This window comes from Gobio gobio (genome assembly GCF_949357685.1).
Source record: "Gobio gobio genome assembly, chromosome: 22".
Taxonomy (NCBI): Eukaryota; Metazoa; Chordata; class Actinopteri; order Cypriniformes; family Gobionidae; genus Gobio; species Gobio gobio.
Window position 1 is genome coordinate 10,138,732 of NC_137118.1, and position 14,417 is coordinate 10,153,148.

General features: G+C 38.1%; 1 protein-coding gene across 1 annotated transcript in view; it reads left to right on the forward strand.

Moving 5' to 3' along the window:
* Positions 1–14,417, forward strand: part of fat3b (FAT atypical cadherin 3b) — a gene marked incomplete at both ends in the record, with an annotated part of 99,971 nt that overhangs the window by 41,294 nt on the left and 44,260 nt on the right. Inside the window, 8 exons of the mRNA XM_079804179.1 lie at positions 149–302; positions 916–1,149; positions 2,531–2,923; positions 3,570–3,784; positions 4,065–4,202; positions 4,472–4,615; positions 8,737–8,934; positions 10,958–11,235. Coding sequence (XP_079660305.1) covers positions 149–302; positions 916–1,149; positions 2,531–2,923; positions 3,570–3,784; positions 4,065–4,202; positions 4,472–4,615; positions 8,737–8,934; positions 10,958–11,235 — 1,754 coding nt within the window. The remainder of the gene's footprint in view (positions 1–148; positions 303–915; positions 1,150–2,530; positions 2,924–3,569; positions 3,785–4,064; positions 4,203–4,471; positions 4,616–8,736; positions 8,935–10,957; positions 11,236–14,417) is intronic.

The window sequence follows — 14,417 nt, forward strand, 5'->3', positions numbered from 1 at the left end:
CTGGCATTTGTCATCTCACACAGCCCAAGTTAACAACTACCATGTTTAATGCCTGCATACTGATGTAAATGAAGTCGTGTTACACAAATGTATTTTTTATTGAGAGTTCAATACACAGTTTGAATAATTTTTCATCATTATGTTTTAGGCTCAATATGAGGCCTCATTTCCAGAAGATGTGGCTATTAATACTGCTGTTCTGACAATTGGAGCAACAGATTTGGACACTGGTGTCAATGCAGAAATTCAGTTCTCTCTGTTTGGCATTGGAGTTGAAGATTTTTACATGGATGCAACTACTGGTATTTCTGTACAAACTTCTTTCACATTTGCCTTTATACTTTTGACACTTTTAAATGTTCTGTATCTTAAGGCTAGAATACACTACACAATATTTGCCCTGATTTGGATTGGAGGAGTCAACACCAGTTGCATGAAGTCAGAGTATGTCTGCAGAATTTGGGCAGTCGGAGTTGACTGGTTTCACAAAAAATCTTGATATCAAACATGTTTGCCATTTTGAGCCGATTTCAGAACACAATTGTTTTCATTTGTCATGCAATGAGGCACATGTTTCTGCATGACTTAGTGTTCGTCCTGTTGATTTTCTGTAATAGGTTTTTTAAGGTGTTCAAATGCCCTTAATACAATTTTGCCTGCTATCCCAGATTGACTGAGAAGTTTAAAGCATCTTTAGATAGACTGCATTGATTTAGCAATTACTTCATTGACGTCATTAGGCTGAATTGAATGAAACATTTATGACATAAAAATATTTAGCACCATCATCCATCATTTAATGCATCTTTTATTCATCTCACCGAAGTTTTTACATAATGCAGCTCTGGCCCATGGTTCTGAAATCCATCCTGTGAGGCTTGGCACTTTTCTTATTTCTCTCTGTTTTTGTGCCAGGTGAACTGAAGACAGCCTCTCTATTAGACCGTGAGAGAACTGCAGGTTATAAGTTGATAGCGCAGGCTACAGACGGAGGAGGGCTGTTTTGTCGCTCTGAAATTTCTCTGACCATTCTGGACGTTAATGATAATGCACCATCATTTGCCTTCACACGGTTCATGGCGAGTGTATATGAGAGCGCGGCGCCCAAGGCCTTGCTCACACGCCTTCAGGCTAATGATCCAGATGAAGGTGTGTATTTCACACGTGTAACATTTAGGTTAAACTTTATATGAATGTATAAGCGATCCTGTGACTGATCACCATCTCTTTTTTTTCCAAACCATTTAACCCCATTTACCTTCACCACAATTTTAAACAGTCCTGGGGCCGGTTGCATAAACCGTTAAGACTAGTCTTACAAGTTAGACATACATTTTTTTTCTTTAAGACTGTTCATAGCTTTTTTAAATCAGTTACATAAAAACATAGACTGGCCTAATTTGATAAGAAAAGATAGACTGAATGCCACTTGCCTAACTGCTAGTGGATCATACTAGATCTTAAAGGATTAGTTCAGTTTTAAATCAACTTTTGCTGATTTACTCACCCCCCATGTCATCCAAGATGTCCATGTCTTTCTTTCTGCATTCGAAAAGAAATTAAGGTTTTGGATGAAAAAATCCAGGGGTTTCCTCTATATAATGGACTTCAGTGGGTTCCGAACGGTTCAAGGTCTTCAGTACAGCTTCAAATGGCTTTAAATGATACCAGACAATGAATAAGGGTCTTATCTAGTGAAACGATCAGTTTCTGCGAGAAACCGAGCAGTATTTATGCTATTATTTTACCTCTTAACAGGAGAAACGCGATCGTAATCGTAAACGCGAACCGCGTTCCGGCAAGTAAGGTCAAATTTGATCGTGGTCATAGATATATCGATAGTAGATGCCTCATTCTTCTGATCCGTGCAGTCGCTAATGAGGCATCTACGTATACATCTATGACCACAATCAAATTTGACCTCACTTGCCGGAAGTTATGGCGGAGCTCATCGCGTTTCTCCTGTAAAGAGGTAAAATAATAGCATAAATACTGCTCGGTTTCTCGCAGAAACTGATTGTTTCACTAGATAAGACCCTTATTCATCTTCTGGTATCGTTTAAAGCCCTTTGAAGCTGCATTGAAACTGTCATTTGGACCTTGAACCGTTTGGAACCCACTGAAGTCCATTATAAGGAGGAAACCCCTGGACTGTTTTCATCCAAAACCTTAATTTCTTTTCGACTGCAGAAAGAAAGACATGGACATTTTGGATGACATGGGGGTGAGTAAATTATCAGCAAAAGTTTATTTAAAAGTGAACTAATCCTTTGAGACACTGTCTTAACATAATGGCTTAGTTTATGCAACTGTGAAAACTAAAAACATATGCTCATAAAACAATATAATAGCAAAATAGTGTTTAAAATTGTTTTAGATGAGGTACAGCACATCACATTGCAAGCCTTGCATTTAGCAAATGATCCTTTTTTGGATCATAAAACGTTAATCTCTACAGGGAAACATTATCATTGCATGTTTGATGTTTTGATCTCAGTAAAATGATGGTCAAAAATATGCCTTCTCCCAGGTCTGAACAGGAAGATTGTGTACACACTTGTTGACTCTGCTGATGGCATGTTCTCCACTGACCCATCCTCTGGTGTGGTGATCCTGGAAAAGTCTCTGGACAGAGAGGTGCAAGACTCGTATCAGATCAGGATCAAGGCCACTGACCGAGCAGGGGCCGATGGCTCGCTTTGCGCTGAGGTGGACCTCACCATCGTGGTTCTGGACGTGAACGACAACCCACCTGTGTTTCAAAAGCAAGATTACGCGGTCACAGTGCCTGAAGATGTTACCGTTGGAACAGAAGTGCTACGCGTCTTTGCCACGAGTGGTGATATCGGAGTGAATGCAGAAATCTACTATAGATTCTTGTCTGGAAATGAGCTGGGAAAGTTTTCCATCGATGATTTAACAGGCAAGGCGGGGAGAGTTATATATTTCTGGTTTGAAATTGTTGTGCAGTTTTTAGTTAGCATTCTTCTAAGAACTCACTCGTCACTAACACAGACAAAGGCTTATTGTCAGGTCATTCATATTTCCTTTCTTCACGAATCATTGAAATAAATGCAAGAAAGTCTATTGACTCTAGACTGGACATTATGATTTGACAAATTGTGTCTGTTAAAAAAGCACAATATAAGTGCAGCGATTGGGAAAATTAGTCATGAATGCTCCACAAAACTCTAATAATCGTGCTTAACATGCAGAAAACATGGGAACAGTTACTGAGAGCCCTCTTTGTCTCTTAAAGAGATGTACGCAGTCAGTGGAAACCCTGAATTATAGTTACATTTTTATAATTATATCAGTTCTCATGCATTTAATTTTGACAAAATAATAATGTGCTTTAGTTTAAACCTGTACTTTAAAAGAATTAAGCTCTTAAAGGTCCAAGGTAGTACAATACTTTCTTTCGACTATTGTGTGTCAGCTAAATGTTCTGGCTTTTCATGCATCCAAAGGAGCCTTTTGTATTGCAAGTTATGTAGGCCTAACTGTGATGTCTCGTATTCATATAAATGTATTGGCTTTGCTCTGACTCACATCTCATATGATTCCAGGCATCATTTCTGTGGTGGACGATCTTGACTATGAGCTCTGCAAGGACTTTTACATAAATGTTGAGGCCTTTGATGGTGGATCGCCCCCCTTGAGAGCCACGACCATAGTGACCATAGAGCTACTGGACGTCAATGACAACTCGCCTTCATTCAGCGAGGAAATCTACAATGTTCTGATCAGCGAGGATGTAGCCATCGGAGAGACCGTCACGAGGGTAAAGTTCTCTCATTATCCGAGCCACTTCATTGGCATTTAATTAGCCGCAGACATCATTTCAATTTCACAGCTAGCATATAATTAAGCTTATTGCTCGCGTAAATCCCCTTAATGAATTACATTAGTTATTCATTTGTTCTGTGTACTTGAGCTGTAATATAATTTACCATAAGAGGGTGTAATTTGCTTCATGATCCAAATAAATTCAGGGAGTTTTGGCCTTTTTGCTCTGGAAAAAGCTTAAATATATGGGCTTATTATCTGTTTGTTATGTGCAGCTGTTCGCAGAGGACCTGGACAGTCAGATCAATGGACGAATAACTTATTCCATTCTGAAAGGGGACCGTGACAACCAGTTTTGGATCGACCCTGTCACTGGTCTTCTGAAAGTTAACAAGGCACTGGACAGAGAGACGGTTAGTCCTTGGAATGAGCTCAGTTACTTTGGCTAATGAATCTTGACATCTCTTCGAGACGCTCTCCTGAGACGTTGCATGATTTCGGCCAATTATGTTTAAATCAGCCAGTCATTAATTAGTCAATGTAGGAATGGAATTGAGGATTTTGAGAGACTGTGGGTGAGCGGACAGTCCTGTTCTTTAAAAAAAAAAAGACATTTATTGAGAGTTGAGTCATTCTGAACTGTTTTTGCCTGACATTTATCCTCCTGTCTCACTTGCTTAAGGTCTCAAGCTTCTCATTGTCTGTGCAAGCGTTTGACAGCGGGTCACCTGCCAAGTCGACCACTGTGAATGTCAATATCGAGATTGCTGATGTGAACGACAACCCGCCGATCTTCTCTCCCGCTAATGCTTCAGCTGTGATTCAGGTGTGAGCCACAGTTTTAACTCTTTTATTTGCAGCAGTAGACATTGTCACATAGTGACATGTGACTGTTGCTAAGGCAAGTGCTATTATTACTGTTGCTTAGGGATTTCAGCAAAACTCTAAAATAGGACTGGATGATTTATTGAAAATTCACAATATATTTACAATGCTTCTAATGTCTGGTTTTTTTTTACCATTTAAGAATGTGTAATTTAGATTTTGGAATGTTACAACATGAATGCAGGGATGGAAATGTTTCAAACTTTAGTAACAAAAACGTTTTTTAGAATTTGTAAGTTTACAAATTCAGTTGTGAATTTCAATGAATTGATTCAGAACTTGAAATGCTCCTTGTGTAAAATTTTAAATGCATTTAAATGTCTCAAAAGTTTGGGGTCGGTAAGATATATTAATGCTTTTGAAAGAAGGGTCATATTCTCACCAAGGCTGGATGTATTTGATCAGTACTGCCTTTCATATTCAACTTACAAAGAAAGTGTAACGCCTCTCGTCGTTCAAAGCGCTTATGCTATGTCTGACGTCATAGTCGCGCCATTTGCACTTTTTTTCGTAGGGTGAATATGGAAGGCAGTCTGCCGGAAGCTAGATATTTTACTTTATAAAGTTTTAAATATGGAAATTTTTCTTACACAAACTGATTGATTCGCTTCAGAAGACCTTTATTAACCCCCGGAGCCGTGTGGATTACTTTTATAATGGATGGATGCACTTTTTTGGGCTTATAATAATGCTTGGAAGAGCCTGTATTTGTCTGAAAGAAGAATGTCATATACACCTAGGATGGCTTGAGGGTAAATTAAGAAAGTAAATGATGGGATAATTTTAATTTTTGGTCAAAAGTAGCTCCTAAATCTGTGAAAAATTGGGAGTAGTCAAGAGTACCCCTAAATCACTAAGACCAAACCACAAACAATCCTAAAATGGCTGTTGCTGGCAATCCACCCAAAGACACTGTAAACCATTTAGGTGATAGGCGATAGAGATAGTCTTTCTTCCTAAATGCAATAAATATTGTGATTTTATAGACTTTAATCAGCGATGACAACATAATGGTTCCTTTATGTGCAGGCAAAATGCATTAAATGGAGAATAAAACGTTGCAGTCAAGTTGGAAATAATGTCCCATCATCTACGTTGATAGCCTTGTGGGCAGCTCAGGTGACCTGAGTTCAGTTCTGACTCGTGGATCCCCCCCCCCCACACACACACACACACACACACTTAAAATTCTGTACACTCACTGTCCTATCATAATTAAAAGGCAACAACGCTAAAAATAAATCTTTGAAAATAAATAAATAAAAGACAATAATGTCCTCTTACCTGTGGCAGTTGTTTTCACAAGTTCACACTTACAAATGATCGAGTGGAGTAAAAGAGCAAAATAAACATATTTGGCGTGCAGAAAACTGTCATGGTAACTAGGTGAATCAGCTGTGTATATTTATGCCTCCTCTGATAAGCTGATTAGATAGTGCTCCTCTCAAAATTTGTTTATAAAACATAATTTCTCGCTTGAAGTCTGCAATCTCTCGAGATGCAGACACGTAAGAGGCTAGAATTAGCTGAACATACTGTATGTTTGTTGGTCTTTACTGCTGTTTAGGAGAACTAGTGGTAAGAGAAAATCTTTTGTGAATACAGCCCCTGTTTTCTATTTTAATATATTTCAAAATGTCATCTATTCCTGTGATGTCAAAACTGAATTTTCAGCAGCCATTACTGCAGTCTTCAGCATCACTTCATCCTTCAGAAATCATTCTAAAATGCTGATTTGATTATCATCTATGTTGGAAAAAAAAGATGATGCTTAATATTTTTGTGGAAACCGTGATACATTTATGTAGGATTTACAGGATTCTTTGATGCATTGAAAAATCAAAAGAACTGAATAAAAGTTTATAAATGTCTTTACTGTCACTTTTGAATGTCCTTGCTGAATAAAAGTATTAATTTAAAAAAAAAAAAAAAAAAGTGAAAAACCCCAAGCTTTTGATTGGTAGTTAATGACTTATGTCTAATGTTGTTCTGTAATAATGGTTCATATAAATGTTAAATATTAACAATTCTTCTTTGTGTTCCTTTAGTGTAAAACATGGCTTTAAGATTTTGCTGTATTTTATGTAATGCTGTTAGCATTAAGCATTTACTTACAAAAAAAAACAGCCTTTCAAGCCTTTTCAGAGCATATACATAAATATTGAGATACACTATATTGTCAAAAGTATTGGGACACCCCTCTAAATCATTGAATTCAGGTGCTTCCAATCACTTCCATGGCCACAGGTGTATAAAATCAAGCACCTAGGCATGCAGACGCTTCTAAACACATTTGTAAAAAGAATGGGTCGCTCTCAGGAGTTCAGTGAATTCAAGCGTGGTACCGTGATAGGTTGCCACCTGTGCAATAATCCATTTGTGAAATTTCTAAACTACTAAATATTCCACGGTCAACTGTTAGTGTTATTATGTGGAAGCAATTGGGAACAACAGCAACTCAGAGTAAAAACTAAAATCAGAGTGGGGTCAGCGTATGCTGAGGCGAACAGTGCGCAGAAGTCGCCAACTTTGTTAATAGCTACAGACCTCCAAACTTTGTGTGGCCTTCAGATTAGCTTAAGAACAGTGTGTAGAGAGCTTCATGGAATGGGTTTCCATGGCCGAGCAGCTGCATCCAAGCCTTGCATCATCAAGTGCTAAGCGTTGGATGCAGTGATGTAAAGCACGCAGCCACTGGACTCTAGAGCAGTGGAGACATGTTCTCTGGAGTGACGAATCACGCTTCTCTGTCTAGCAATCCGATGGACGAGTCTGGGTGTGGCGGTTGCCAGGAGAACGGTACTTGCCTGACTGCATTGTGCCAAGTGTAAAGTTTGGTGGAGGGGGGATTATGGTGTGGGTTGTTTTTCAGGGGTTGGGCTGGGCACCTTAGTTCCAGTGAAAGGAACTCTTAATTCGTCAGCATACCAAGACATTTTGTACAATTTCATGCTCCTAACTTTGTGGGAACAGTTTGGGGATGGCCCGTTCCTGTTCCAACATGACTGCGCTCCAGTGCACAAAGCAAAGTCCATAAAGACATGGATGAGCCAGTTAGGTGGAACTTGACTGGCTTGCAATTCCCATAAACAGACTCCTAAACCTTGTGGAAAACCCCTCAACAGAGTTGAATCCGTTATAGCTTCAAAGGGTGGGCCAACTCCATATTAAACCCTATGGATTAAGAATGGGATGTCCAAGTGCATGTAAAGGCAGGCGTCCCAAAACTTTAGGCAATATAGTGTATATTGTTAGAAGGCAGAAAAAAATGAGATAAAGTATTCAATTTCTGCACATAACTCATCTTCCTATGGAAATTAATTGCACGGCTTGTTGAGGAGAGGTGTGTTATGTCTTATGATCTACCTGTCCAATGATTATGGGCCAGATTTACTAAACAGGGCAAATTAGTGTGAGAGCGAAATTCCATAAAAGCGCAGAGAGGAGTGGAAAGTTCTGCACGCGATCTACTGATGGCACACAAATTAATGAACACAGACGAAGCCGGATCATTTCCATAATGACCAGCACAATCCTACCCGTTATCGTCTGGTTTAAGATGCTTTTTAGGGGCGGTAAATAATGGTGCAAACACCAGTAAACTGACGAGCGCAAACCTTTGTAAATCACCTCACATGATTCATTTAAATATTCTCCTCCCATAAATCTTGTGTCTGAAAGGGAAACTCCTACAAATGCAAATGCGATAAGGTCAGCCGCAAAAATAACTCTGTCCACGCCTTTTCAGTGCTATTTTATCACTGTGTGTCTTTTAGTGAATCCTGACGGTAGTTTTTTAACGTCAAAAGAGGGTTTGTGCTGGCGCAAGCTGTTAGGGTCAGAGTTCTTGACTAGGTCAAGGAAGTAAACACCTTAGCAATTACCCAGGACAGCCTTGCAAACTCATACCAACTCCTGGGCAACCACCCACAGCACACTAGCATTCAAGACTTATGTATGTTCTAGCACCACTCACATTCTCTTTGGAAAATATAAAAAACCTTATAATTAGACCTTTTTTAAATTTCAAAATTAACATCTTATTTCTTTTTTTCATTCAAGTTGAACATGCCTGCAGGAACTACCATCCTCACACTGTCAGTTTCTGATAAGGACTCCTCTAGAAATGGCGCACCTTTCGAGTTTCGCATTGTTTCTGGAAATGAGGGCAACGCCTTCAGTTTGGACCAGAATGGAGAATTACGGACAAGCCGAGTATTTGGTCCAGATGCAACGCGGGAGTATACGCTTGAGATACAGGTTAGAACTCCAGAAAACAGCTCAGAAAAGTGAAATATCTGTTAAAGTCGACATGAAACAGAAGTTGCAATAGTCTTTTCTTCCCTATTGTGATGTATACATGAGTGAAACGACTTCTTGAGCTTGAAAAAATGTAGGGTGGGACTTTGGAAATTGATTGGATGGTTGTGGTTTGCTATTGCCGTGATGTCATGTGAGTGACAGGTTGCCCCGCCCTCGAGCCAGTAAACACCTCATCAGAGAAAAGAAGAGATGAGCTGCAAGAGGGAGGGGAAGTTATTTTGATCAAAGATTATGAGGGCACATGAATTTAAAAAAAGGATGTGCAAAGATAAATAAATCATTTATAATAAGTATTTTATTATTCCATAAAAAAATAAGAATTGTCAGTTTTCATTTCATGGCGACTTATTTATGAAGTCACATGTGGGTGTTTCTTCAACTATGAGTACTTTTGACAAACTTAAACACACTTTTCTGGAAATGAAGTGCCAGACTTTTCTAAAGCTAATTGCATAACTCATTTTATACTAAATAAAAAATGTACTTTTTACATTATTTTACCAAATTATAATTTTATTAGGAATGACACACAATAACAATATTTTCTTCACAGGGGTCCATGTACCTTCGTTTTTTTTTATTTGATGAAACGATAAATGGTTTGAATTTTTTTTTTTTTTTTTTTTTTTTTTTTTCATGGGTAAAAAAATAGGTGATGCTTTAATATTTGTTTTGCATATGTGGGCGGCCCGGAAATGCCTCTTCTTCTTGCATCTGCCTGTCTTCTGTATGGCTGTTGCATATATTTCTTGCAAATATGCATCTTGTTTAGAGCACAATAACACACTTCTCGGGTTGGCGGAGGCGCCGGCATGATTCCTTGCATTATTTCCAGATAACAGTGGAAAGAACTTAAAATAGGGTAGAGTGGGGGAAAACGCCCCCCTACTGTTTTTCCCAAAATAACCACTAGATAAAATCAAGATACGTTTTTGTTGTTGCTATGGGCTACGTTGACCAGAGTGATGTAGAAGTTTTCACCGCAAAGCTTACACCGGTGACGTACCTGAGAGAAAACAGATTTCACATAAATTAAAGTGATATAATTTTTAACAGTAAGAAAAAAAAGTGTTTTAAAGCTTGTTGTTTTGCAGAACATCACAGTTAGCCTATATACAGTATGATATGAGAAGAACAAGGCCTGTAGTTAAGAAGTACTTGTTATTTAAGAAAAATACAATTATTCATTATTTTTTCAAACCTAGTCTGTGGGGTAAAGCGCCCCCAGGGGACATCGCTTCCCACTATCATAATTACTGTAGTGACCATGTTCTGAACATCACATTCTTTGTTTTTCCATCAAATGTAATCTAACTAGGTGGTTGAATTAAAATATTTGGACTTATATTTAAAAATTACCTCACATTAGCATCAGCTAGCTAGTTAGCATCAGCTAACAATATTTTTTCAAAAAGGTTGATTTTCAAAATGGTTCATTAATAATTAATTATATTTATCTACTGCTATTTTGGCTTGTCTTTTTGATTTTAATCTAAAACTGTACTCTGATTTTGCTGTAAACTTATAAAGCAAAATGCTTTGTCAGAGTGGGGGCATTTTACCCCACCTGTGTCTATTCTAGACACATTTAGCTTTTGTTTCACAAAAAGCGTTTTCCCCCACTCTACCCTACTCTGTCATTTTTGGTCATACAGTTAAGACTGTAAAGGGTACTTTTATTTGTATACTGTATATACACTCCGAATAACAACAAAATGCTTTTGTAAAATAAAGAAAACACATTTCTGCCGTCTCTCTCCGTGAACAATGAATGAATGGATGGATGGGGAAAAAAAAGGTTCCTAGACAATTTGAATATAGCCTTCATATATCAGAGAGAAATCATCATCTGGAACATAAAAGTGCCTGCATTTGAAGAAACACTTTCTAAGGGATTGAATGCTTTTCTTTAGTGTGAAGCTGTAAAATTTTACAATGTGTTCTTGTCCTTGTCAACAAGGTGCGCGACTCTGGAAAGCCTCGTCTGTCCTCCACATCCTTTGTGTTTGTGCGTGTCATCGGCGACAGCCTCTTCAAACCTGTGGCCTTCCCACTGGAAATCAACATTGTCATGGCAGCAGATGTGTTTCCTGGCGGGATTGTAGGAAAGGTCTATGCCACAGACCGAGACGAGAATGATGTTCTTTCTTTCAGTCAGAGAGCACAAACAAAGAGTCTTTTTAAAATCAACAGACAGGACGGGAAGATTGTCGCATTAAATGGCCTGGAGCCCGGAAGGTAAATTAAATGCAACATTAATTTGAAACAATCTTAAAGGAATAGTTCACCCAAAAATGAAAATTCTGTCATTAATTACTCACCTTCATGTCGTTCCAAACCCGCAAGACCTTCGTTCATCTTCGGAACACAAATGAAGATATTTTTGATGAAATCCGAGAGCTTTTGTAACCACCCATAGGCAGCAACGTCATTTCAACTTTCAAGGTCCAGAAAGGTAGTAAAGACATTGTTAAAATAGTCCATGTGACTACAGTGGTTCAACCTTAATGTTATGAAGTGACAAGAATGCTTTTTGTATGCAAACCCCCCCTAAAATAATGACTTTATTCAACAATTTCTTCTCGTCTGTGTCATTCTCCTACGCGGTAGCAAACACAGTGCAGCGCTTCCGAGTTCTACGGCAGAACGCCGGCTCACCATTGGCTGACGCTGTTCACTTGAGCACAATGACGCATGCGTGTGATGCTGACGTAGGAGCTAGCCAATAATGAGCTGTCGTTCTGCATAGAACTCTGAAGCGCTGCATCAAAAATATCTTAATTTGTGCTCCAAAGATGAACGAAGGTCTTATGGGTTTAGAACGACATGAGGATGAGTAATTCATGACATAATTTACATTTTTGGGTGAACTAACCCTTTGTCAAGTGTGTTTTTATTCAGTAATGGGCACTTGTGGCCTATTGACCTTGATATAAAAATATACTCCCTTAAAACACACTTTTCACACTCTAGTTTTTTAATGTTTTATTTCAAGTTTAATTAGTATTCTAAAGGTGCGTTCACACCGGACGCGATTCGCGCGAGTGATTTACATGTTAAGTCAATGCAGAGACGCGAAATGGCATTCTGCGGCGCGATTCGCGCGAATGAGGCGGCGAGATTCGCGCGATTCGCGCGATTGAGGCGGCGAGAAGGACGCGACTTGAGCGTTTTGAACGCGCGATTCGCGCGAATCGCGTGAATCGCGCGAAACGCTCAAGTTGAAAAATCTGAACTTTGGCGGATATTTCGCGCCGCGTTAACCAATCAGGAGCTTGCTCTAGTAGTGACAACAATGAAGAGAAAATCTGTATATTGATATCTGGTTCAGACAATATGATTATCACTGTGATAACATTAAATTACATGAAACACAACCCAGTCTCTTTTTGTTAAATGCAAGTTTATGTATGATCAATAATACAAAAGTATCAGTAATGTATAACAAGCTATACATGAAACAAAGCAACAATGCAGTCAAACATTCAAAGTCAGTGCTAGTAGGCTAACGTTACAACTGCAACGTACAGTTATAGCCTAAAAATATAAAGTAATGAAACTTATCTTTGCCCTCAGCCTAAACGATTTGCCAGGGAACAAATTATAGATCCATGAGACCAAAGATCGGCCGTTACAAGACGAATTATAGCTCGAGACACACCACAGAGACATCAGAGCCAGCGGGAGACGGCAGAAGGACTGGCCGAGGAAAGGTTGCCCTCGCCGGCTTTCACGTGCGCTGAGCGCGCTGTCTGCTGGAGCTCACAGCTCCGACAACGGCAGATAAAATGTTCAAATAGGCACTGTTTATGTAAATAAACCACAGATTTGAGCTTTAAACAACTACATTATCGACTGAAAAAGTCTTAAAACTACGTTTTGTCACACATTAACAGTAGATATGAACAAAAAAAAAGACATGTAAACACAGCCCATGTCAGCCATTTCTCAACGAGACGAGCTGCTGGCGGAAGCCCCGCCCATGACGCGAATTCGCATCTGTTGTGCAGTGAATGTCACACGCGATTCGCGCGAATTTCACGCGCGATTCGCGCGAGTAAACTCAAAATGTACACGCGTCCACCTTCGCGCGATTAGCGCGAATTATTCGCGCGAATCGCGTCCGGTGTGAACGCCACATAAGGATGTCCTGCAAGAGACATCTAGCTAATGCAAATTTCTAAAGCTTTATACCTAGCGTTTATTAATTTATTTTTCATATTGCTAATTGTTAGTTCATGTTAGTTAATGCATTAACTAATGTTAAAAAATAAGACTTTATTGTAAAGCGTTACCAATAATTCTATTGAAAAGTTATTAGGGAAAAAACTATTTGTGCAAAATTGTTGAATGTGGTGGAAATGACTATTTGCATAATTTGATATAGATCTTTTTCACATTAAAAAGTTTTTTTCACTCTTTGTTTAGAATTTCATAGTTGTTGTTTTTTTTTTTAATTTTAAGAAAGTAATAATTAATATTCTAGGACGAGCATAAAGCAACCCAATCTAGACATAAAACATTTTAAAAATAGGGAAAATAAATGAAATAACTAAAAATAAGCCCATTTAAAAGTGCCAGTTAATGATATGAAGAAACACCTAGCAGATTCAGATATCCAATTTAAATTTTTATATTATTGGATAATCAATATGTATATCCATATATGTTTTTATGCTTGTGAAACTGCATATTTGCTTCATCATAATCAGTAACCAGCGTTTTTTTTATAGTTGTATTCATATTTTGAATTAGCTTTTATTTTTCATGTTGATTTTATTTTTATTTTTAGTAATTGCATTGTGTTTTTGTCATTTCATTAAACTTTTTTAATATAGCTTATTTAGGTTTAATTTATTTTTATTTCAGTTTTTATATATTTTTAGTTAATAATTTTTGTGCTTTAACGTAAACTTATTTCAGTTTATTGCCAATGCAACAATTTCATTTAGTTCAAGTTTTCCAACTAATATTTAAATTCTATTTTATTTCAGCTTTATTTCAAGTAAAATAAACGTTTTTAACGGGTTAGTTAACCCAAAATGTAAATTGTCATCATTTACTCACCCTTATGTTGTTCCAAACCTGTATGAGAAGATATTTTGAAGAATGTTGGTAATCAAACAGTTGACGGTAGCCACTGACTTCCATAGTACGAAAAAACGAAATACAGTGGATGTCAATGGCATCAACTGTGGTTACCAACATTCTTTAAAATATCTTCTTTTGTGGTCAACAGAAGAAAGAAACACATACAGGTGTTGAACAACACGAGAGTGAGTAAATGATGACAGAATTTTCTGTTTTTTGACAACCCAGCCCATGTTCCTTTTCCGGACCCCACCCCCCTCTGTCTCCTACTTTACTTCATGTTCTCTCTCAAAATTGTTCTGTAACTGTATCTGAATAAAGCCAAACAT